The sequence below is a fragment of the Pleurodeles waltl genome, chromosome 9 (assembly GCF_031143425.1).
Source record: "Pleurodeles waltl isolate 20211129_DDA chromosome 9, aPleWal1.hap1.20221129, whole genome shotgun sequence".
NCBI lineage: Eukaryota > Metazoa > Chordata > Amphibia > Caudata > Salamandridae > Pleurodeles > Pleurodeles waltl.
In genome coordinates, this window is record NC_090448.1 from 312,597,830 (window position 1) to 312,624,811 (window position 26,982).

Here is a 26,982-nt window from a genome sequence, read left to right on the forward strand (position 1 = left end):
GGATCAGCCTGTAGGAGTGGAAGTAGTCTGAAATAATGTTCTTAATACAGCTTGACCTACTGTGGCTTGTTGTGCGGATAACACGTCTACACAGTAGTGCTTGGTGAATGTGTGAGGCGTAGACCATGTGGCTGCCTTACATATTTCTTGCATTGGGATGTTTCCTAGAAAGGCCATGGTAGCACCTTTCTTTCTGGTTGAGTGTGCCCTTGGTGTAATGGGCAGCTGTCGTTTAGCTTTAAGGTAGCAGATTTGGATGCATTTAACTATCCATCTGGCTATACCTTGTTTTGAAATTGGGTTTCCTGCATGAGGTTTTTGAAATGCAATAAAGAGTTGTTTAGTCTTTCTGATGTTTTTTGTTCTGTCAATGTAATACATCAATGCTCTTTTGACATCTAATGTATGTAGTGCCCTTTCAGCTACGGTATCTGGCTGTGGAAAGAACACTGGAAGTTCCACTGTTTGATTTAGATGGAACGGTGAAATAACCTTTGGCAAAAATTTAGGATTGGTCCTTAGGACGACTTTATTTTTGTGTAGTTGTATAAAAGGTTCCTGTATTGTAAACGCCTGAATCTCGCTTACTCTTCTTAGGGAAGTAATGGCGATGAGAAATGCCACCTTCCAAGTTAGGAACTGTATGTCGCAGGAGTGCATGGGTTCAAAAGGTGGACCCATAAGTCTAGTTAGGACAACATTTAGGTTCCATGAAGGAACAGGTAGTGTTCTTGGTGGTATAATTCTCCTAAGGCCCTCCATGAATGCTTTAATTACTGGTATCTTATATAGGGAAGTTGAATAGGTAGTCTGCAGGTATGCAGATATTGCTGCAAGGTGTATTTTAATGGAAGAGAAAGCTAGGTTAGATTTTTGTAAGTGAAGCAAGTAACCCACTACATGTTCTGGAGTTGTGTGTAATGGTTGTATTTGATTAATATGGCAGTAGCAAACAAACCTCTTCCATTTACTTGCATAACAGTGCCTGGTGGATGGCCTTCTGGCTTGTTTTATGACTTCCATACATTCTTGGGTAAGTTGTAAGTGCCCGAATTCTAGGATTTCAGGAGCCAGATTGCTAGATTCAGCGATGCTGGATCTGGGTGTCTGATCTTTTGGTTGTGCTGTGTCAACAGATCTGGCCTGTTGGGCAATTTGATGCAGGGTACCACTGATAGGTCTAGCAGCGTTGTGTACCAGGGTTGCCTTGCCCAAGTTGGTGCTATTAATATGAGTTTGAGTTTGCTTTGACTGAGTTTGTTTACCAGGTAAGGAAGGAGAGGGAGAGGAGGAAAAGCGTAAGCAAATATCCCTGACCAGTTCATCCATAGGGCATTGCCTTGGGATTGTTTGTGTGGGTATCTGGATGCGAAGTTTTGGCATTTTGCGTTCTCCCTTGTCGCAAACAAGTCTATCTGAGGTGTTCCCCAGAGTTTGAAATAAGCGTTCAGAATTTGGGGGTGAATTTCCCATTCGTGGACTTGTTGATGATCTCGAGAGAGATTGTCTGCGAGTTGATTTTGGATCCCTGGTATAAACTGTGCTATTAGGCGAATTTGGTTGTGAATTGCCCAATGCCAAATTTCTTGTGCTAGCAGGCTTAACTGCGTGGTGTGCGTCCCCCCCTGCTTGTTTAGATAATACATTGTTGTCATGTTGTCTGTTTTGACGAGAATGTATTTGTGAACTATTATTGGTTGGAAGGCTTTTAGTGCTTGAAAAACTGCTAGAAGTTCTAGGTGATTGATATGCAGTTTTGTTTGATGTACGTTCCATTGTCCTTGTATGCTGTGTTGATCGAGGTGTGCTCCCCACCCTGTCATGGAAGCATCTGTTGTTATTACGTATTGTGGCACTGGGTCTTGGAAAGGCCGCCCCTTGTTTAAATTTATGTTGTTCCACCACAGAAGCGAGAGGTAAGTTTGGCGGTCTATTAACACCAGATCTAGAAGGTGACCCTGTGCTTGAGACCACTGTGATGCTAGGCATTGTTGTAAGGGCATCATGTGCAGTCTTGCGTTTGGGACAATGGCTATGCATGAAGACATCATGCCTAGGAGTTGTAATACCATCTTTGCCTGTATCTTTTGTGTTGGATACATGCGTTGTATGATGGTGTTGAAATTTAGAATTCTTTGTGGACTTGGAGTGGCTACTCCCTTTGATGTGTCTATTATGGCTCCTAGGTATTGTTGTACCTTGCGCGGCAGAATGTTGGATTTTGTAAAGTTGACGGTGAACCCGAGTTTGAAGAGGGTTTGTATGATCAGATTTGTGTGATTTGAGCACTGTATGAACGAATGGGCCTTGATTAGCCAGTCGTCCAAATATGGGAACACATGTATTTGCTGCCTTCTTATGTGTGCAGCGACTACCGCTAGACATTTGGTAAAGACTCTTGGTGCGGTTGTTAATCCGAAAGGCAGTACCTTGAATTGGTAATGTATTCCTTTGAATACAAACCTTAGGTATTTCCTGTGCGATGGGTGTATTGGTATATGGAAATAAGCATCCTTGAGGTCTAAAGTTGCCATGTAGTCGTGTAGTTTTAGCAATGGCAATACTTCTTGTAGTGTGACCATGTGGAAGTGGTCTGATTTGATGAAAGTGTTCACTACTCTGAGGTCTAGGATTGGTCTCAGTGTTTTGTCCTTCTTTGGTATCAGAAAGTACAGTGAGTAAACTCCTGTGTTTATTTGTGTGTTTGGCACTAATTCGATTGCATTCTTTTGCAGTAGTGCCTGCACTTCTATCTCCAGGAGATTGGAATGGTGTGTTGTTAAATTTTGTGCTTTTGGTGGTATGTTTGGAGGGAATTGTAGAAATTCTATGCAATAACCATGTTGGATAATTGCTAGAACCCAAGTGTCTGTAGCGATTTTCTCCCATGCTCTGTAATAAGGACCTATTCTTCCCCCCACTGGTGTTGTGTGGAGGGGGTGAGTGACATGTGAGTCACTGTTTAGTAGTAGGGGTTTTGGGGCTTTGAAATCTTCCTCTATTTCTAGGGAATTGCCCTCCTCTATATTGTCCCCGAAAACCTCCTCTATACTGTCCCTGGTAACTGGACGGTGTGGCTTGTGAGGTGCTGGCTTGTGTGCTTTGACCCCGAAACCCCCCTCGAAAGGGCGTTTTACGGAATGTGCTGTAATTCCCTCTGCTCTGCGGGGAGTAGAGTGCGCCCATGGCTTTGGCAGTGTCCGTATCTTTTTTGAGTTTCTCAATCGCTGTGTCCACTTCTGGACCGAACAGTTCTTTTTCATTAAAAGGCATATTGAGAACTGCTTGTTGAATCTCTGGTTTAAATCCAGACGTTCGGAGCCATGCATGCCTTCTGATAGTTACAGATGTATTAATTGTCTGTGCAGCTGTATCTGCAGCATCCATGGAGGAGCGTATCTGGTTGTTGGAGATGGTCTGACCCTCCTCAACCACTTGTTTTGCCCTATTTTGTAAGTCCTTGGGCAGATGTTCAATGAGATGTTGCATCTCGTCCCAGTGGGCTCTGTCATAGCGCGCAAGTAGTGCCTGGGAGTTCGCGATGCGCCACTGGTTTGTAGCTTGTGCTGCGACTCTTTTACCAGCTGCATCGAACTTGCGGCTTTCTTTATCTGGGGGTGGTGCATCTCCAGATGTGTGAGAGTTGGCCCTTTTCCTAGCTGCTCCTACAACGACAGAGTCTGGTGGCAGCTGTGTAGTGATGAAAACCGGGTCCGTAGGAGGCGGCTTATACTTTTTTTCCACCCTTGGTGTGATTGCCCTACTTTTGACCGGCTCCTTAAAGATGTCTTTTGCGTGCCGGAGCATACCAGGGAGCATAGGCAGGCTTTGGTATGAGCTGTGGGTGGAGGAGAGTGTGTTGAATAAGAAATCATCCTCGACCTGTTCTGAGTGGAGGCTTACGTGGTGAAATTGTGCTGCTCTAGCCACCACTTGAGAGTACGCGGTGCTGTCTTCTGGTGGAGATGGCTTTGTAGGGTATGCCTCCGGACTGTTATCTGACACTGGGGCGTCGTATAGGTCCCATGCGTCCTGATCTTGGTCACCCTGGCTCATGGTGGTGTGAGCTGGGGAGTGTGATGGAGTTTGTGCTGGTGAAACGTTAATCACGGGCGGAGGAGAGGGTGGTGGTGTAACTCTTTTCACCACTTTTGGTTGTGGTGTTTGTTCCGTCTGGAACTCCAACCTTCTCTTTCTCCTAATGGGGGGGAAGGGTGCTTATTTTTCCTGTCCCCTGCTGAATGAAGATACGCTTTTGCGTATGGTCCACATCAGTTGCTTGTAGCTCTTCCTCAAACCTATGCTTCTGCATTTGGGAGGTTAGCGAGTGCTCTTCTGTATAAGAGCCTGAAGCTGGGTCGCTTGCAGCTTGTTTCGGCATCGAAACTTTGTCTGCGTGTTTTTTCGGCTCCGAGGTGACTTTTTTCCTTTTCGGGGCCGAAACCTCTCGGCGTCGATCTGTTTCGGTGCCGCTGTCTCGGCGTCGAGCCGTGTCCACACCGGCATCTCGGTGTCGAGGCTTGTCTCCAGCACTTTCTCGGTCCCGAGAAGGCTGCGTGCCGGTGTCTCGACCGGAGTCGGACGATCTCGGCACTGTTTGGGCCTTTTTCGGTGCCGACGGTCGGTCACCGAATTTATGGGTCGAGCCATGGCCTGGTGGCAGTGGCGTCCCCAGGGCCTTGTAAATGTTCCTCTGAGTGGATTTTGACGTCTTACTCACGGTTTGTGTATCGTCGAATCCTTCGGAGTCTGAGTCTTGGATCGAGAAGGTACCTTCCTCTTCCTGTTCCTCGAACTCCCGTTGGGCTGTCGGTGCGGACGCCATCTGAAGTCTTCTGGCTCGACGGTCTCGGAGTGTTTTTCGGGACCGGAACGCACGACAGGCCTCGCAGGTGTCTTCGCTGTGCTCAGGTGACAGGCACAGGTTGCAGACCAAGTGTTGGTCTGTGTAGGGGTATTTATTGTGGCATTTGGGGCAGAAACGGAACGGGGTCCGTTCCATCGGCGTTCTTCAGCACGCGGTCGGGCCGACCAGGCCCCGACGGGGGATCGAAAAAACTACCCCGAAGGGCACCGGAGCTCTTCGATCCTTCGACGCGGTGTTGAATCTAACTACGCCGATCCCGAACGCAACAATACCGACGAAAATCTTCCGAAATTAGCTAATTTTCCATTCCGAAACTCGGAGCGACAGGAACACGTCCGAACCCGATGGCGGAAAAAAAACAATCGAAGATGGAGTCGACGCCCATGCGCAATGGAGACAAAAGGAGGAGTCACTCGGTCCCGTGACTCGAAAGACTTCTTCGAAGAAAAACAACTTGTAACACTCCGGCCCAACACCAGATGGCGAGCTATTGCAGAACATGCGTATCTACAGCGACAGATGCCATCGAACACAATGATACACTATGGACAACAGCATTCCATAAGTAGTCGCCTGGTTTATTGGAAGTGGCCAAATGGGGTGTGGCGCAATGCAGAGCAAGTACCCTCCTAGCATTGCATGGAGAGCTGTAGTATCCTATTGTGGAAATTTGAAATAAAAAAAAAAAGAGAAGCAAATAAATGAAAGGGGAATCCCAAGAGGAAAAAAAGCTGAAAACTAACGGACTCACTGACGGCCCATAACACTGAAGCGCTCTCATTTTCATGAGAATGTGTACATCCAATTAGAAAACATTCAGAGACAAGAGAGCCTATGATTGATGTAGACTGAACTATTACACCATGTAGAATGTTATCATGGATAGAAGAAAAGTGGAAAAAAACATGAAATTAAGAAACAGCAGAAGATGGGGAGGATCCAAAATGTACTCTATGGATCTACAGTTATTTTATTTAATTAGTATTTTATTGCAAGATTGAGGAAGACAGCAAGCTCATCAGGTCTTTTGAAGAGATTCCAGCAAGAATTAAAACAGCACAAATCTTCTACCCTAAAGGGTTTGTGAGAGGGGGTAATCCATACCAAAATACTTTGCTACAAAGGAATTCTGTTAGATTTCATGTAACAAAATCTCTATGAGCTTCATACCACACACACCCACCCCTCACTCACCCCACCCCCACCACACACGAAGAAACCGAAAAAACCATGAACTCCATCCACTCCGGTTCCCCCTCCGACCCCTGCCCACACCGCATCTACAACAATGCTAGATCAACCATCGCCCTCATACTCTACAACATAATCAACTCTGCCACCTACCCAGAACCCTGGAAGCACGCAGAAATCACCACTCTCCTAAAAAAATAAAAAAAAGCCCCCCCCCCCCCAAAGCCGACCCGGAGATACTCTCCAACTACCGCCCCCATCTCCCTCCTCCCTTTCCCCGCCAAGGCTGCAGAGAAATTAGTCAACGCCCGCCTATCCCACTTCCCATAAGCAAACACTCTTGACCCCTCACAATCCAGGTTCCGCAAAAACCACAGCACGGAAACCGCCCTCATCGCATGCACTGACGACATCAGGACCAAAGTCGACAAAGGCGAGACCGTCGCACTCATCCTCCTAGACCTCTCCGCAGCCTTTGACACCGTCTGCCACCACACACTCCGCACACGCCTCCACAACATAGGAATTTGCCACAAAGCCTTAGACTGGCTCACCTCCTTCCTCACCGACCAGACCCAGAGTCCGCCTTCCACCCTTCGACTCCAACACTACCAAGATCACCTGCAGAGTCCCTCAAGGGTGCTCCCTCAGCCCCACACTCTCCAACATTTACACGATCCCCCTAGCCAACATCCTCTGAGCACACGGAATCACTATCCTCTCCTATGCAGAGGAGACCAAACTCCTCCTCTCTCCCTCACCCGCAACCCCACCACCGCCAAGACCAACCTACACGCCGCTCTCCTCAACACCGCCAACTGGATGACCACTAACAACCTCAAGCTCAACTCAAACAAAACAGAGATCATCATCTTCAGCCCCAACAAAACCACATGGGACGACTCCTGGTGGCCCACCGCCCTAGGCCCAGCACCCACCCCCCGCAAACCACGCACGCAACCTCATCATCATCCTTGACCCCTCCCTCTCCATGACACAGCAAATCAGTGCTCTAACCTCCTCCTGCTTCCACACACTCCGCACTCTAAAAAAAATCCTTCATATGGATTCCCCCAGAAACCAGAAAGACATTCACCCACGCACTCATCAGCAGCAGACTGGACTACGGTAACGCCCTCTACGCTGGCACCACACTCAAACTCAAACTCCAGAGAATCCAGAACACAGCCACACGCCTCGTCCTTGGCCTTCCCTGCAACAAACGAATCTCACCACACCTCAAATCCCTTCACTGGCTTCCCATAGACAAGAGAATCACATTCAAGATCCTCATCCACGCACACAAATCCCTCCACAACACCAGCCCAACCTACCTCAACAATAGAGTGAACTTCCACACGCAACCTCGCCCTAGCCACAGTCCCCCGCATCACCACAGGAGGCAGGTCCTTCTCCTACCTCTCCCCCAAAACCTGGAACTCCCTCCTCACCAACCTTCGCAAAACCAAGGACCTCCTGGTCTTCAGAAAGAAGCTCAAGACAAGGTTGTAGTCTTCAGCATTGGCTTAACACTATCCAGCACAGGCCTACTGATGTGTGCATAAACTGTCAACCATTGAGCAGTTATATAAGTCAGAAATCTGTACAAAATTACTGCTGGCAAAACTCTACACAACCCACCTTAGTAGGGCCTAAGTAGATTCATCACAGTGAGATTCTCTCCCAGTGGTGTGTTAGAGTGGGTGACCAACACCAAACTCCTTGCCTACTGTGGCCGAGATCACATGTAACTAAAAACCAGTCTACGGCCCGTAACAATGTGAGAAGGCATTTTGGCTTTAACAAGAGACTTTCACAATAAATAAGCCAGGCCTACTGCTTTTGCCATAAAACTTTTCAGAACAAGCAGATCAGACACACAGCACAGGATGTTCCCCAATGCACCAACCAGGCCTATAGCTTGTCATATCCAAATCAGGCCTACTATCTTGGGCATAAGCTATTTCACAAGGAAACTATCAGGCACACAGTCATAATATTAGAAACGTAGACACAATTTACAGTTGAGTAAGCCAAATACTATCTCATTAGACAGCCTAGTAAGGATTCTCATAGATAATAGTCTATATCCATGTTTCATTACAGGTAACAAAACACCAAATCCCTTTCCTACTACTACTGTAATCTGCGAAATTCAATGTATCAAAATACATCCCTGTAGGCTTTAATGCAGAGTAATAATCCACCCTTAAATGCTGATAGAGTTTAACATCTGTTTTTCAAAATTAATACAGCCTTTATCATGACATGTCATAACAAACAGATCAGGCCTATAGCCATTATCACTGGCTTGTCACCATAAGCTCTGCCACAAGCCAAAAAGCGCAACACAAGTACTCTTTAGTGGAAGTACATACATGTAGGCCTATCATATCCTGTACTTAGGGAACCAAAATGTGGATTTACTCTACTCCCCTCTCAGTAGTACTCCGCAGCTTTTTTTGTTCACCACATAAGGACAGCCAACAGCTTCGGTGTTAAGCCAGACCTTAAAAGGTATGTACATTAGTTTAGCCCTGTGCATCCCATTCTGCTCTCAAACATAACTCCACTCTAAGTCTAAAGGGAATGAAAGAAAGGGAAGGGGCAGTTGATGGGACTGGAAAACAGCAACGTGTTACTCATGGCTGCCCTCCTCCATCTGTGCTTCTGCCAGAGAAACACAACCTATTTAATCATCTACTTATCTAGGACACTTCAACAGCATTACAATTCCCTGTGTCCCTACCCGAAAGGCTAATAGTCACTTCTCAAGGGAGCCATACAGCTAATGGTTAAGTCAGCAGGATAAGCAAAATAATCAAGTTGTATGGAGGGGGGGAGGGGACCCAAAACAAGTATCCTATCCACAAACATATGGACTTAAAGTCACTCTGTAGTACTCCTGAAAGCTTTTTTTTTTTTTTAGGTTTGTCGAAAGCTCTGCTGTCGAACCAGACCTAAAAATGATAAAGACCAATAAGTGGAAAACTATTACAGACAGCATCAAAACAAATTAAGGGGCAGGTCCCTAAAGAAAGACACAAAATCTGCAGGTGTAGATCCGTACACTGGTGCAGATTTGCACATTTAGGAATTCACAATAGTTTCACTGTAGTTTCTAGCAGGCTTTAAAACCATACTTCTATAATTCTATTTTCACATGGGCAAACTTACTTCATTGATTAAAAAATTCTCTTTTCCTACACCCCTACCCTGGAAGCTTTCTCCAGTCCTTCTCAGGAGTAAAGTCCCAACTTTTTCAGTATGGAAAGAGACTGAGGAGGAGTTGGTGACTATCCTTAAACATGTTTATGGGTGCACACAGGCACCTAGGACGTTATAACCATGGATCTGGCATTTCACGTCTATTTTGAGCCACTAAATGAGTATCATCCCCAACACAATGAAATAAGTTAATATAGGAGCTCACATACAATTAGACTGTTACAAAGCTGGACACAGCACTGCATGGCACCACAATGAACGAACAGATTTTTACACATGGCAAGTACATTTCCGAAGCATTCTGCTCACTGAACAACTACATGTTTTAGAAAATTACACAACCCTGTACAAATGACTGGTGGATGCCGTTACTCAAGGCAGTGATCTGCTTGAAGGGAGAAGGCACAAAATGTGCTTGATTGGTAGTTCCTCATTCCACACAGTGATACAGATGCCTGGTGACAATATAAGAGATTAGAAAGAAGGGATCTGATAGTGTGGAATATCCTATATAATGATAGTTGGGTGCCTATGGACGTTCTTTATTCCATTAAACACTGAAGGCAGAAAAGTAGCTTAAGGTCTTCTGAAGATGGGGAAAACTTGAATAAAAATGCTATTTCTTATCCAATCATTCCTCTCCTCTGTTCACCACCGCACTCTTCCCCATCACCGTGCAGACTGCATGATGACAGACACCAGTTTCAAGACGCAACCTACCTTTCTTCAGACATCGTTCCAGAGCATCTGTGAGTGTGAGACGTCGCTCTAACAGGAAGTCATACAAGATCCTAGCTGACAATGCAAGCCGCAAGCTCTCCAGGGCCGTCTGACGTGTTTTAGCACTGTTAAAAGAAACAGGACACGCTGGGTCAACAAAGGAAAAGATCCAGGGAAAAGCAGGTTCTCAGCTCACCGGACAAAGACACACTTTTTGGTGTCATTTATGGGTAGACAATGGTACAGGAAATGTAGGCTACACTTGTTCTCTGGTACAGATGAGGAACTTTACAGATGTGTGGAGACAGCTCTCACAGCATGGCTCCAAAAGAAGAGTCCGTGTGCAGGCCAGGTACTTTTAAAACTTGTGCATGCAAAGTTTGAACAAATACCACAGTTACCGCCGTTCACCTTTAAGTATGCACATGGGATACCAGGAACCTTATTTGTTTCGTCAACAAAAACCCAGTCACTTTTGCTCATGGGACCATTTCTTCAGCCATCTGTTAATCGATTTAGCAGGATTCCTTGTCAGTATTCCTATCAAGGCCCTTATACCTTTACACCTCCATTAACCAACTGTCTGCTGGATCTACCTTTGCAGAGCACAAACACCACTTATTTTTTCTTCTAGTTTTTAAGCACGATACATAAAAGAAATTCAACCGTGGCACAAAATGATGGCTCACCTCTTATCCATCACATTGTCAATGCATTCTTTCAGCTTATCTTCCCGCTCTTCCTGCAACGTCTGCTCATCCACCGACTCACTCCCTGAAACACAGATGTAACTGTCAAAGTGGCAGTCAGATTTAAAAATTATTTACTGGGTTGGGGACAGACCTAACTTTGAGGGGCATTTTAAGCCTTAGGTTTACATGGGATTATAAGAGGCTTTTGAGGGGTAGGGGGCTGTAAAACTGCCGCAGGGTGAATAAGTTTAAAATCTACTGACTAGTGAGGCACCAGGCAGACCGATTAAATCAACATTTCTCGTTTTGGTGTCATCTGAATTACAGCAGACATAATGCCAAGCTGATAATTTTACGAAGGTCTCCAACTATCATCCTGAACCTTATGGGCCGATGCCTGTGCTCACCATGGTCATGTGTGCTTGATGTTGTGTTCAGTCACAAAGCATTTAAAAGAATTTCAGCAAGCTGGAAGTCAATAAAATTCATACTGCAAAAAAATAACTAGTTTTTATTAATGGGAGAAACCTTAACTTGTAGTCAATATGAAGCCTCATTAAATTTTACTTTTGTAAGTCATCAGTATGTTTTCACCAGCTCAACAGAGCGGCTCCAGTGTCTAGTTATTAATATCTCCGACTCTCAGTCAAAAAGGTAAGAGCTCAAGGGCCTTTGTTGTATATATTTGAAAGTCTGCTAAATCAAAAGGTGCTACAATTATCTCCACTAAAAGCGTTTATATTGCAAAAGGACAACATTTTTAATAATGTGGGAGGAGTTAATTTGAAGTCACAGAGTCTTCATTAAACACCACTCTTCGATCTTATGTCAAAAGGTGTTCACTTTTTAGCCGCATTATGTTGAGGTGCATGATCAGTTTAGGATCTCCTGCTGTTTAAAGGACTGTTCTACCAGAATGCATTTCAAGGCTATCTGAAGAACGTGTAAAGTCAATAGCTTTCATCCTGCAAACAATATAACATTTATTGGGATGGCAGAGGAGTTAACTTGCAGTGTTTGAAATTCTATTGATATTAAAAAGGTAACAAACTGGCATAGATCTCGCTTTGGGACATATTGCCTTTGCAAATGGTTGTAGCCATGCTGCACAGAAACCCAGATGAGTGCAATGTGGAGTTAAAGAGTACAATTATGTATGTAAGAGCAGCACAAGGGGCAAAGTTGTGGGAAGGACATTTCATCTAATAAAAAACGTGCTGAAAGAAGCGGGCAAACATGCTGAATGGTAAAAATATATATGTACTCTTACAGAACGCTTAAGAAAATTGTGTGTTTTTTTTTTTTTTTTAAGTTATGTTAGCATTAGCGGTAAAAGATAAAAATGTGCACACAGAAATATAGGAAAGGCCCTAGATAAAACAGTTTAAAACAGTGTGCAGGAGAGCCAGTGGAAAGGCGGATCTGTATAAAACTAAACAGTAGCTCAAATGCAAAAAGTGTTGAAAATAGAATTTTATGATTTTTTATAAAAATAAATGTGCTGGGAGAATTGGGAAAACAAAGAGGGAGAAATGCATGCATTCTCAGAGTGCATTTCAGGAAGTTTTTTTTTTTGCTCATTCTAGAAGCAAACACTTGGGGAACCCATCAAACAGATAAGGGGAGAAAAAAAAAAAAAACTATGCTCACAGAAGGGAGACAGACTAGCCAAATGGGTTAAAGCGAATAAAACCAATACATGAAGAGCAAGTACATTAGAGGCAAAACAAAAAGTCAATGGAAGGAGTCCCTTTCAAAGCAACCATTGGCATGTCCTCAATAAGTCTTTCACAATGAGACAGCTGTGCCATCTGGCAGGAATCTACCCAAGAATGAAGTGCAGAACAGTGTGGAGCATTTAAAAAAGAGACAGTACACTGCATCCCCTTTCCATCTTAGCCAAAGTGCGACAGTAGCTTGCCCGCAATGACTTAATGTGGGCAAATCACTGATGAAATCCCGCACACAGGGCCAGAATCCCAATGTCGAGTATCCAACGTAGGAAACGTGCACACTAGAATACCCTCGACTTCACTCTTAAGTGAGGAACATATGCACTCTAGTGCAGTAGACACCTAGGGGTCAGAAAAAGAACTGGCCACAAGGAGACGAAGTCACTTAATTGGATGGAAAAGTAGAGGCCATTTGCCAACAGAAAGCCTTGTGAAACACTTAGCAAAGGAAGTGCAATGGGAAAGGGGTTTAGACAGGCTCATGTAGAGAAATGACAATTAGCCCTGACGATTCAACTGCCTACTCACCTGTTCCTTCCTCCGCAACACTGGCTGTTTCACTATTGCTGCTGTAGTGGCTCTGCCCTTCACTGGCAACCTCGTCATCGTCGCTGGCCTGCGAATCTGCTGCAGCTGTGCCTCGGACACCTGGGAAATGAAGAGCAATGGTCAGTATCAAAGGTGGCACCCTAGGGGCTGGGCTCCTACCATGTAAGCACCAAGTACGAGAATGCGCAGGCCATGCATGTTGAAGATCAGCCTTACAGAAAGGAATGGGAGGGTATAATGGGGCTAAGGCAGTTTCCAATGCATAACTTATCTGTTGCAGCCAGTATAGTGTAGAGAATATAATTTTCCGGCGTCTCGACTTCTACCTCCAACGCTTTCCAGTTCACGGGGTCACTCCACACAGACCAGTATGACATCTACTGCACCTGCACACCAAGTATGACCTTGAGACCCTGCACACCTTTGCCGTGTTTACTTCAACCGAGACCAGCAGGGGAGCTGCTATTTGTGTCATTTTATATCTGCCTACAAAACCAAAGTAATCCTCTGAGAAGGACAATTATTTTGTCGTCAGAGGGCGGAATCAACTCTCACGATTACACCACTGCTTAGTCGTGAGTGTTCTGACCTGTGTCAAATTACTGAAACATTAGCATTTAGCTCAATGGCCAGAGTTCTAACCATCACTAAGATGATTTAGAACTCGGACACGGGGCAGCTTGTGCAAACACTACTCAGTCTGAATGTTTTAAAAACTCAATCTAAACGGTAACAAAAGACAACCCTAAACCTCAACAAATACCACAATAAAGGCTTCATAGACTTCATACATAAAGAACCTCTCCAACCAAAAAGCATGTCCTTCCCATTGCAAAATTAACATACTATTGTGGTGATAACCTCTCTCCAGTCATTAGACTTGCTATCCAGCCCTGAACTTCCCACCTACAAATCACTGCTTTCAGGTATGTTAACCTAATTATGTACATAAAAGCAAAACAAGACTACACCGCCCAGTATGCTCTATTGTGCCTCACAAATCCAGGCAAACACTTTGCTTAATTAACGGAAGAAAGGTGGCATGCTATTTTGAAAGCTTTTTTTTCCCTTTCTTTAATCATGCTGCATTAAAAAGAGAAATAATTATGCTAACTTTGGCGAAAACCTAAAGACAGCTGTCATCTAGGAGTTAAAGCATGAAAAAAGAAGGATGGGTGGGGGCCGCACAGAGGCGGCAGCTATTTCTGTACAAGGACGCTAATCCAACGCTAGGACGGAGCCAACAGGAGGCTGGTGTGCAGCGTCAGCACACTGAATGGGATCCCAAAGCTGACGAGGCTCGACCTGGCGTGCACTGATAGGGCGGGTGGGGCCAAGGCGGGCAGACTTTCATTGGCGCAAGGCCTATAATTACCAGGACCTGGCACTTTCTGAGGAAACTCCATGACCTGCGAGAATACGTCAGGATTACTAACGCCGTAAAGCAAACAATCCAAAGCAGCGCTGCACGAAAGCTGCCACAAGCAAACACCAACTATAAAAAGGCAGAGGAGTCGGTGGTGGCACTAAACTAGAGGGGAGGGATGGCGAACGAGATGCATAAAATGCAATGACGTCATTTAGCAAAGGACGTAAGCACCAACATAGTAAAACGCCGGATCAATACAAGGTCACAGAAAACGTAACAAACCCTGAGCATACTGCGGCAAAGGGCGCGTCTAGGGATCTTTTATGTACACAGTTTAAAAATGTGAAAAAATTAAAGTTTGAATAACGTTTACTACAAATACAAAGTTCTAATTATTTTTAAAATATTTGCTAATACAAAAATAACTTAATAGTTGCAGAGAAAGGCAAATGCTAGGGACAGTACGCCTTGGTCGGTATGTACGTGCTACGGTACTCTAGAGCGTAGGCTACGGCAAGCGAGAAGGTGAGGATTACGGATTTGGTTTGCGCTTGAAAAGGGTCTGAGAATGGATACGTATTCATGTACTTCGCAGCATTGGCAAAACGAACAAAATACACTTAGGAGTAAAGGGTAAATCAGGATGCGGTTATGGATGAAAGTAAAGACTAGATGTGTGTTTTGTTGTCTTCTTGATTAGATTATGCGACTTACATCGTGGGCAAGATAAATGTAGCTACCTTATGAATACAGGATAGAATTTACATCTTAAAGATGGATAAATGAGGTTCTTTAAATGGGCATATAAAGTATCACCTGATATTTCGATCTAATTGTATATTAAGTTTCTAACTAACTCCATGCCCCCTCCCCTAAAACGTACACACATTAATTTAGTATGCCGGCTCTGTAGGTTAAGGGAACGATGGGTGGAGGTATGATTGCACAATGTACGACACCCACCTTCCTCAGAGGTCACATACAAGCTGAGCAAACATTGTTGAGAACGGCCAGCAATATACAGCGCAAGAGGGAGTGTTAGCGTGTAGCCAGATGGTGGGCCATGCTTTAGAAAGTGGGGAAGCCGAGACCATTACCTTTCACCAGGCTGACTTTCGCTGTGACCTGCAGCTGCAGCAGCTCCTGTCTCAGAGACCCTTCGGCCATGGGAGAGCAAGGTAGGCACAAAACAAAGTCAACAAAAACACAACCTCAGTAAATAATGTATGACACCACTCATAAGAGCAGATTATGTTGTGCTGACATATTCGTTTTAGTTACACCTGAAGCAAACGCTAGTAACATTTGTAAGCATATCTAGTCGGACAGACTCGGAGAACTTATTTCCAGAAAAACTTGCGTTGCACCTTCAAGAATATCGGATGCACTACTGCTGCACTGATAATCATGTGGGTAAGAACCTACATCATAAGGGTTTTGAACAGCTGTGATCTTGTCAAATAAGTCCAAAAGCATGGTAGAATTGCAAGAGGAAGGAACAAAATCGAGAAGGTCCAAGTTTGCCTAAAGCATTTCAGCCCACGCTATACTTCCAAGCATGACTAAAAGGTGAATTTCCAAAAAACAGAATGATGGCTGTAAGGGCCAAGGACACATACCTTATACCATCTGTAACAGATCATTGCCTAGTTTACAGGTGGAACCCTCAACATGTTCTAGTCATCGAGATCTACAAAAAGGTGAAAAAAAAAACGGCTAAACCCCACCAAAGGGCATATCTGAGACGACAACTACTGCAGGTAGGCTAACAGGCCATGCCTATGGCATCTTTGAGTATGGTAAGTGAGAATATTCATAGATATATTTTTGGGGGCAAGTTTATACACCTGAATTTAAAAATAATAATAAAAAATATGTACCCACTCCAGAAATCGTACTGGCAGCAAAACTTGCGTACAGTGGGATGCTTTTCCAAATAACGAGCTGGATTTTGAAGGACAGGGACTACCTGGTTTCCAAACTCATTTATTGATTGAACAATAAAACAATGCACTTATATGCAATGCCAAATCTTAAATTGGATCAATTTATTTAAGGGTTCGAATGTTTACATGTGCATCACCTATGGGTACGCTGTCTAGTAAATTGGTTTTCAATGTATTGGTTTCTATTACCAATAGTTCTGTTGGGTTGCAATAGCCATCTACATGATCAAACAAACTGCCCTCAGCAGCCCTTAAGTCACCCACACCAGTACGAAGTGTCTGCTGAAATAGAACAAACTCTAGTAGCGGTATGCTCCCCTTTTAGGCTGAGCATGGCAGCACGCAAGGGCTGCTTTTCTGACATCTTGGTATGTATCTGGGCTTTCAACCACACCCATCAGTACCATTTGTTTGTTGGCTTGCTCTTCAAAAATCCTTTGAAGACATTAGTAAATGGTTTAGGTTTGTCCCTCCATTGGGGAGGCTTTGTTACCGCATTGGCCATCGCCCCTGTTACATGGCTAATTGCACTTTTGCCGATAAGTGTTACTGCGAGCGAACTTCTTTTTCCTTTTGTGTGTTCACGCTGGTGCTAATGGTGGCCATAGCGCTGTGAATCCACTTGCTTATGTGAAACTCTTTTTACTTTTCAATTTATGTGGCAAGAAAAGTCCGTTTAGGCACTAACTTTAGCAAATGCAAGACCCATTGCATTGCAAATGCTCGTTAGCATACTCCGTCACCACTGCTCACAAAACCACCAATTTTGTCCTAGAACATTAGGTTCTCTTTCCAAAAGACTACCAATTAAGATTGGTAGAGCTTCACTTGTAAGTGATTGTAGGGACGGTGTGCCAGTTTGCAAACTTATTAGACATTTGGGTGAGAAACGGTGACAAAAGCAGCCCTGTCCCCCAATCATGGACGCTGAAAAAAAGCATTGTTTGCTGGTGTAAAAGAATTGAGAAGTCTAGGCTGAGAGTTGTCAACAAGTCACCCTGAACCCTTTTTCAGCCAACCGCAGATTACAACTCTGCATAAAATTAAATCTCAACGTTCTGACCTGTAAAATGCTTTTGGATAAAAAGCTTGATTGTAAAAAGGTGTTCATGAGGATACTGGTCTATTGCCGACTCTACATCCATGCCAGAAAGAAGCAAAGCTTCACATCGAGGGTAAACAGAACAAAGAAGTTTAAAGTGGATAACGCTAACCAGCCTAGAAGGAAAGTTATCAAAATGAACAACACTAAGGGCCAGATGTATCAAAGGGTTTTACCCATTCTGTGGATATGGAAAAATGTTTCAGTACATCTGGCCCTAAGTCTCTACTTAGCAGCCTTTCACTCACTCCCAAAGAAACTTAATTATTGGTAGCCTTGAACATTCCAACTTTAGTGGCAAGATCTCAAAATCATTTTGCAGCAGGACGTAAAGATAATTGCTTGCTAATGATTGAATGAGGGCTGAAAATTGTGAAGAGGTTGCAGCCAGACAAATTAAAAAAAATAATAATAATCTGAGATGCGCTGCTCTAATTGAAGTAGGCCTCAACAAATTAGCGCTGTATGCCAATTAGTACTTTGGCTGTTACCACCTGGTGAGTAAGCACCTCAAGAACTGACTGTATAAAATTCCTGCTGCTTAGGTAAAGACGCAATTTTAAACATACTTCTACATTTTAGACGAAATCAGTGAGGAGGTACAGGATGTAGGTCAAATAAGGAATTCATTGCTGACACTTGAATCATGAAGTCATTTTCTGAAGTAGAAATATCTATTACAGTCAACAAGTAAAGTGTAGGTACAGGCGTTTTGCTTCCATTTGATAAGACAAGACCAATATGGTTAAAGACAACATAAGCACGCCAACCATGTTCCTTGTCAGTCCTCCTAGGTCCCCAGTTCAAGCACCAAATGTAACTACTGGTAATGGATCCATCAAAACGTCATGTTAAATCAAGTTTTTTTTTTTACCCCCAACACAGATCCATGAAAAGGTCATACAAATAATTATGCGAGGCCTCCAGCTCTTGGAAACAAGAACCACCAGTGAAAGAGGACGGTTGTGTTGAAAAGCTGACGTGGGTGTAATAAAATGCGACCAACACGAGAACAGCCCTGCGCGTTGGTGTACGAAGACCCACTACAAATGTGTTAGCACTGTCAGCACACTCCTTTATATTGCCAGGGAAACTATGGGTGAAACCTGTTCAGAGTGCACTTACAGCTCTCTATAAGCTGTGTTCATGCAGAAACTTCACTTTCTCGAAAGAGCATGCTTCTTGAGCAGCACCAAGGTTTATTGATGTCCATCTGATATTGGTCAAATCACCAATGCCTACTCCACAACAGTGGATAGATGGAAAAACAAGCATTTGCAATGCAACGGGTCTCACATTTGCTCGAGTTAGAGCTATTAGCGTTGTAAACTCGCCGGACTTTTCTTGCCACACCAAAAAAAAAAAAAAAAAAAAAAAACACAGCACGATCGCACGGAAATTGAAAACGGAGAAGCCAAGCACGATCGCGCCATGTAAACCCCAGCGTGATCACACTGCATGGAAAATATAAAGATAAAGTAGTCCGGAAACCATGCTGAAAACATGGAGACTCGTATGTTTTCAGTAGTTTACCGGTGCGCTGAAAGACGTCTAAATACCAGAAAAGGCATGAAGTATGCATGCCTTTCACAAATGAAAGCAAGCGGATTTTAAAAGGCATGCCAACAAACTAATGAAAGTGACTGACGTGACATGGTCGTGGTTAGAAGCCCAAAGAGATTACAACAGGGGACGGATCGCTTTGCGCTCGCCCCTAAAAACAAGGCTGGTCTATGAAAGAGACCGACAAAAAAAAAAAAAAAAAAGACAAAAAAAAAATACACACCATAGGTATTACAGCATAGGCTAATATTATGTTTGTCTTATAATTTGATCTGGGTTCCACAATACCTGGATTATCACACTCAAATATGCAATACGTAAAATTGATTATTACACAACACTACACTAAAAGACCACTGTTAAGAGTGAGAAATATAATGAGATGCTTCTATGGGCCCACCTTTATTCCTTACTACAAAACATTAGCTGCAACAATGTATACATTATAGCAATGCCTAGTGTGGCAGAATGAACAAAGTAGTCACGCACAAGGACATCAATCAGGGACAAAGGTGCTGTTGGTAAAGAGATTAACAAGAAAACTAGGAAGTGGTTACTGCGGGGGAAAGGCGACGCGCTATGCAACGTCTGCATATTCCAAGCTACTTTCTAACACATTCGTAAACGGCAAGTCTGCTATGTCTGGTCACAGTTTGCCATTTTGAGCACTAAGCAAATGCACTCAGTAAGTCTGCAATACTGAAATCCTAAACAAACTAAAACAAGATAACCCTTTGAGGGAAATAAGTGGTAAATACTTCATAGTACTTTAAAGTAATATGGGCCTACAACACCATTCATTCTGACTTTCATCAGATGTCTTAGCAAAAAAAATGTGTTTTGTTAGGTCATTACACCAATAATTTGTTTGTGGTCCCTTTTCTTAGCATACGGCAGAAGGTTGGCAATTGGTGCCTGCTCTGAAATGAGGCCAAACATATCGGGGCAACCTGTTTTTTGGCATGACAATTGTTTGTTCATAAATCATACCCGACCAACGGGCTTCTGATTACACACACACACACAGATGTTGTGCTTTATACACCAGGGCACTGTTTTTTTTTCATGTGCAGGGTCCTGACACAATGACCCGACAAGGAACAGCACGGACACTTCAAACTAGTTACCAACTTGAACCGATCTGCATTTGAGAGTATTGTATTAAAGTATTACTCCTGCAAAGTCTGAACATTTCTCAACAGAGAGAGATGATAAACTGTCGCAAAAAACTATTATGGTGGTGGGCCATAGCACGGAACAGTCACTGCAACTCATGCAGTACAAATATGATCTGCTGTACATTCAGTAGGTTGATAACTGGTATATAGTTTACAGAATGCATATTTTCTGTTTTGGAGAAATACTGCTCCAGGATACGTTGGTTAAGTGCAAGGTACTACACATATGTGAATCGATATTTGCAGTATACTAAAGACTCAAAATTGAAATGCCATCCATCACTGGGAACGGGGCAATATAAATTGAGGAATATGCCAGGGCAGCACCTCTATTCAGCTGGTTTGCCCCAGCTAAACCAGGAGACAAGGCAGATATAATGATGAAGGCGAAAGGACAATCCAAACCACAATATGGCATAGCTTAACGTTGGTGGATACCAACATATGGCAGCAGAGTTCATATCTAACCAAGTTTTTGTCCCATAAGTATTTGAGTCTCATAGAACCAACAATTAAAGTACACGCTGGCAATTTTAGAGGATAAAAAACGACAATAGATATAAATCAGGAAGAATTGGAGGTAGTAAATATTCATCTTGATATAGATTTATATACATATCATTGAGTCAAGTATTAATAATAGTAATAATAATATGATGATGAACTATTTTAGTATAGGTGAGCAGAATGTCAGGTTGAAAAAAAAAAATGGTATTCCATATTCAGAGGGCAGTTCTATGTTGAACAAAGGTGGAAATGTACGACCCATAAATGTATTACAATAGATATACATCATTAGTAAGAAAAAAAAAAATAGAAAGGGTGCGATGGAAGGGGGAACACAGCGAGGCTAATGAATAGATTGGAGAAGTGATAAGGTAATGTAGATGTCAGCGTGTATTGGGAAATATATATATAGCTTGCCAAACTCTCTCCAAATCTCTTCTTAAGAGGTATGGGGCCATCTGAGATTCAGGCCCACCAAGCGTCACTGGATATGTTTTTGAAAGACTTCCACTCTGAAGATAATTTTGGTTGCAATGGTCTGAAGTTGGTCATGTAATGCCATATCATGCACAGAGGCCTAGAGTGTTTGTTGATGCCCAGCAACCTAAAAAAATTTATTGGGAAGTTTAAGGAGGTTGGTATTTCAGATATCTGTTAATAGGTTCTCAAACAAACAATGAGCATTATGGGCCAAGGAGGACACTGCTAAAGAACACATGTGTGGGTGTTCCACAAGTCAAGTTGCAATGCCAGCATTTGTTGTGATGCAATTTTAAATTGTGTAGTTTGACAGGTGCCCAAGGCAGAAGTTCATAGGAGGAAAAAAAAAAAAAAAAAAGTGTGTGTGTATATATATATATATACATATACATACACACACACACACTTACACTTGATTATGAGTGATGTGGCAATTTTGTTGTGAAGTGATGTGTTGCAGGTTTTTGACGAACTTTCTTCTGAAATCAAGTCAGTGTATCTGGGGGTTAGATGTTTGGTCTATTTCAAATGTAGTGGAGAACGTAGCGTTGGAGGAATGCTGGTTAAGATCTTTGTACATTTTCAATGCCGTATGCCCTCAAGTGCCAAGATAATAATTGCGAGGCAATATCTTGGTGAACAAATGGGTTTAGTTTTGATGGCCTCACTATTTTTTTTAGGAAGGGATACAAGTTTAAATTGGGCAGGTTGAATATGGGCTCGAGTTCAGCAAAGGAGCACAGATTGGTGTTCTCGTGGAGGTCACGAATTAGACTTTTGCCTTTGGTTGCCCATGAAGTATCAAGGACAGTTACTCTTTCAGGTCTGATTTTCGGGTTGTGTCATATGGACTCTAGTTATAAGTTATAGATAGATTTTGGCATCTGTCTTTAAAGTATTCTGAGCGCGCTCATGTATCAGTAAATATTTAGTGAGTGAGTAAACTTATTTTGACGTGGTGATAATGGAAGTGGTATTGAAGGGCTCGCATAATGAACATTCTATTTCCAAACAGCAGGGGTGTTCCATTGTATCTGGCAAAAGCCAAGGGGCTCCTTGCACTACCAAGAAGGCCGACTAATAGAGGTTCCAGTTTGGTAGGTTGCAACCTCCCATCGCAAAATGTATTCAGTCTTATAGGTGATTCTAGCTCTTCTGACATTCCAGATGAAGTTGGACGTCAGCTTGTCGACAGAGTTAAAGTGGGTGATCGTTTCAACTGAAGCATGGATGTGACAAAATGTACTATTGGGTTAGTCATCCTTTTACGTGTCTGGAGTTTGCCCCACCAAGATATATGTATTTGGGGGGACCATGAGGCGGAAAGGTCCTTGACTTTAGATACGGGTTGGGTTTCATTGTGTCTTAGTGATTCAGTTAGATCACTGGTAACTGATAGCCAGGTATTTGATGAACTTGGGCTGCCATCTGAGTCCCAAGTCTCCTCAAGCGAGTAGGCAAGCCAAACGGGTTAAGGGGGAGCACCTCCATTTTGTCTTTGTTTAAGAGTTAGCCAAACACCTGGGAGAATTGTAGGATTATATTAGTGATCTCTGGAATGGCTTTCCTAAAGCCTTCAGAAGAAAATAAGTTACTGTCTGCAATGCTGCAGTTTTGTATTACATTGTCCCAAACTGGAACTCTAACTTCTGGGGAGATAGTGATCATCTGCAGTAATGGATCAATGGAGAGTAAGAAATGTAGAGGAGAAAGGGGGGCAACTCTGTCATGTGCTTTGGTGTAGGCTGAGGGGAGTAGAGTGTGTACAGTTGATTCCGATTTTCGACGTCTGGTTGGCATAAGCCATAGTCAATTTTATGAACATTGTACCAATGTTGTTTGTCTCGAGAACTGACTGCAGGAACAACCACAAGACCTTACCAAGGGCCTTTTCAGCATCACGGGCATTTGCAACCTCTGGGAGGATAGATCGTTGGGCCTTTTCTAATGTATGGCAAAATGTATATGTTATTTCTGGCAAGCTTCTTTTTAACAAATCCCGTTTGAGAGTTGTGGATCAGATTATGGATGCATGGTTATAATATTTTGGGCCAGATTTTAGAATAGATTTTGGCCTCCATGTTGATGAGGGATATTGGACAGTAGTTTTTTTATGTCAGATTCACTGCAATTGTGGCTTCTGCACCAGTTCTAGAAACCGTACAATGTACCGCAAAGTGGTCAATAGTATCTTTTAGGGATTTAGTTATAGCTCTAGTCACTTTTTTTGGGGGGGAATATCATGGGGAGGCCGCATGGGGCTTTACCACCCTGTTAGAATACACCAACCTGCTCACTATTAGAATGATAGCCAACCACATTAAATGACAAAGTGTACCCCTAGGGCTGTAGACCTTCTAGCCCCATCTGCAGAAAAGTACAGAAAATAGGTGCATTAATAAGACTTTACCTAAACTATTCTCCGGCACATTTCAAAACCAAGGGGAGGTTGTAATCTGTTTTTAAACCAGGCACACGCATACTGTGCATACCAAATCTTACAAAAGTCATACTAATTCTGAAAATATGTATTGTAGAAACCGCCATCAAGTGTTTTCACTCAAATGGCAAAGCACGTTAAATGAAGTTAACTTTTTGGATCTTGCAGTTAAGCCCTTATCATAAGCAGACATATGGAACTGGGCAGTCATCTCATGGCTAACATTAACGAAGTCCAGCCAGACATGTACTTATAGTGGGAGCAGTGAAGGAACGGTTTCATTTAACATTCAAGGCACACTGATAAACTAAGCCACGGTGACTGTTCATTTTAATTTCCTTATATAGGCCGTATGCGTTTACGAGTGTGTGTGTGTGTGTATATGTATGTATATATATATATATATATATATATATATATATATATATCTTAGTGCCCAGCTTTATTTAATAAAATAAAAAAATATATATTTTACCTTTAGGTATAATCCTCTAGTTTTCATTTTATTGCTATGTCGCTGCAATTACTGTTAAAGAGTTGTTACCTAACATAGATAACGTACTCGAAATACTGAGTCTGTGTTAGATTATGATCTCCAATCACATAATCAGATGGGGGGGGGGGGGGGGGGGGGGAGTGTGGCAACAAACTGCCGTGTACTGACCACAAAAGCAAACAGTCCGCGTACAGGGAAGAGAGGAGCAAAGTGGAAAGGCCACCCTTCTCACAAGGTCACCTCCACCTGCCCAGAAATGCAGGCCATCCTGGAAGGAGGGTGACTGTGAGAGGAGGCAGATATTTCCTGCTGTCACACACAGGTTTCCCCACTACGGTGCTGCGATAGGGTACTGGTGTGATGTTCCACCCTCTAGGTAATGGCCAAGGTGGATGGCCCTTGCGCCGAACAACCTACATATAAAATTATTAAACCTAAAAAAACGTAATGGAAACCCGCAGCCTTCTAACCGAAGGTCCTCGGTAGGTCTGCACCAAGCAGGAATGACCGCAACACTAGATCGCCAGCACCCTTGTTTCCTGTCGCCAGCCGTGAAGGTCTCTTTTCGGCACTCCTCTAAAAGCCCGAGAAGTACAACTCCAGAAGCTCGCCCACACGGCTGCTCAGTAACACGCACCTCCAGTCAAGCCTTCAAAACCCAGCCACGTATTCGGACCGTAGCACGCTTGCCACCCACTAATCACATATCCCGATATGTTTTTATCATCATTATCTCATCCCACGCGGCCAGGAACGACTCGATCGCTTCTCCAAAGCCTCGCGACAGCTGCCTAGCCTCCCTACCCACCCACACCTGTCCCACACTCACCCCGGCCGTTCCGCTTGGCCTGCGGGTGGGTCCTTCTGGGCTTCGGCATTCCCGCTATCAGGAGTGCGGAGTTTGCGCTGCCCCGCCGCCGCTCCACACGTTTTCGCTCAGCACAGGGATTGGGAAACACACCGCTAGCTCCGACACCATCTTCTTTCGGCGCCCTCTGAGCTGTCCCCGCTCCCGCCCGCTGCTGCAAAGGTCCCTGGAACCTGCAGTCCCGCCGCCACAAGCGCCCCTTTCACGAGGACGCTGCAGGACTATAACTCCCACAGTGCTTAGCGCAGCAGCACATTTCCTAGCGGCCGACAGGGCTCTGGCATTATGGGAATATAGTTTTCCTATGACGTAACAAATTTGCCAGTGAGGGGTTTTGCAGCTATATGAAATACATATCCCAGGCTACATGCAAAATCATTGCGCATCCAGGAGGACGTGTTAGCTCGTGGAAATGTTGCGGTAACTAAGCAACAGGGTTCATCCACACGGAGTAAAATAAGGGACAGGTCTCGGAGAAATAGAAGAAAGACTGTGCATCGTTACTCTGTAGCATCAACAAACAAGAAACACAGTTACTGCTGCCTAGCCTGGCTTTGCTGCTAAACATAGTTCATGTTTCATTTGTGGCAATACTGAGGAAACCTTTTGACATTTATTGTTTATCTTCTAATTAAACTGGAAGGGAATATTTAAATCCATTGTACTTGCTACTGTAAGTAATGGGCATAGTACGCTGCGAATGGAAACATTTAGGAACACCTTCATGGAAGGCGAGGTAGAGAAAAAATTGAGAGAATACTACTCCCCTTTAAAACACATTGAAGAGGCGGGAGTTTCAAATGAGAGAAAGTAAAATGGCGTAATAGCTGCTAAATTTTCAAATTACTTGAATTAGAAGGTTTCAAAGCATGATTGACGTTATTCTGTCACGCCTATGACACTGAGTGACACTAAAAAAAATTCTAGCTTACGCGTCAAGAATTTTCAATTCTATTAAGGACACTGAGGCGAGGATTATGCTGTCTCTTTCTTTACTGAATCTCACAGCAGCCAATTGAAATATATTAAACAAAAAACTACATTTCCCACGATGCCCAGAACCAGGCATCACATGTACCAATCACCGACAGTGACCTTAGCCCACATAAGCTGTAACCCCAAACGTCACATCCTCTTTCTTTGTCCAAACCAATAACTTTTTAACTTTTCCCAACGAAAACTTCTTCTGTGTCCGTAGAATCGAAAAAATCCACTCATCTGCATCAACAACTATCAATAAACCATCCAGCTTGGATCGTGGAGAAGCTTCTTAACTTCTTAAGGCAGAACATGTCCAACCGCTAGACTTCAGGAAACATTTATCAGGAATTCTTCTGATCCGAACCTGGGATAAGTAATAAATAATATAGGTAATACCACCAAATGGTAGACAAAACCAACAAAATTTCTTTCCCAAATTCAAACTCCAACATACTACAGGGAGGGTATAAATGAAGAAAGGTTATATACATCTATACATTAACAGAATTTCTTTATTCATTTGAGGGAGGGATAATCCTCGCCTCCGTGTCCTTAATAGAAATGAAAATTCTTGACGCGTAAGCTAGAATTGTTTTTATTCTATGTCAGGACCGGAGGCTCAGATTCTGCTAGTTCAAAGCTGACTAACAATAACAGAGGCTACATCCATCACAGGTTTAAAATAAAATTTATGAAAAGTACTTTCAGAAGACCAGTCTGCTGTCTTCATAATCTCCTCAAAACTAGAACCCAAACCATATGATTTTGATGCCATAGCCCCTCTAACAGAACGAGCTCCAAATTGACTGGTATTAATACCTTCTTTACTCATTAACCATCTTATCCATTTTGCCAAAGTGGCTGAGGAAACCGGTTTAAAAGGCTTCTGCCAAGAGATTAGTACTTGACCATTCATGTTTTGTCTGAATTCTTCAGTAGCCAATTCATAATCCTTTAAACATTGCACAACACATAACTTTGAATTATCTGGAAACCAAGGGTAAGATACTGACCTGCAATTGGTTTTAGTTCTTCTAGAAATGTTGAACGGAACACCCTCGGGGGAGTAAAT

At 43.3% G+C, this 26,982-nt stretch overlaps 1 protein-coding gene across 2 annotated transcripts in view; it reads right to left on the reverse strand.

Annotated features, from left to right (window-relative positions):
* Positions 1–25,127, reverse strand: part of IFRD2 (interferon related developmental regulator 2) — a 69,082-nt gene extending 43,955 nt beyond the window's left edge. Inside the window, exons 1-5 of one of the 2 annotated variants that reach the window (XM_069206815.1) lie at positions 24,891–25,127; positions 15,447–15,506; positions 12,960–13,079; positions 10,696–10,780; positions 10,007–10,131 (exon numbers count right to left, since the gene is read on the reverse strand). In XM_069206815.1, the coding sequence (XP_069062916.1) occupies positions 10,007–10,131; positions 10,696–10,780; positions 12,960–13,079; positions 15,447–15,506; positions 24,891–24,939 (439 nt within the window). In that variant the 5' untranslated portion in view covers positions 24,940–25,127. The remainder of the gene's footprint in view (positions 1–10,006; positions 10,132–10,695; positions 10,781–12,959; positions 13,080–15,446; positions 15,507–24,890) is intronic. The other variant, XM_069206814.1, reaches the window with a different exon arrangement.
* Positions 25,128–26,982: the final 1,855 nt, after the last annotated feature.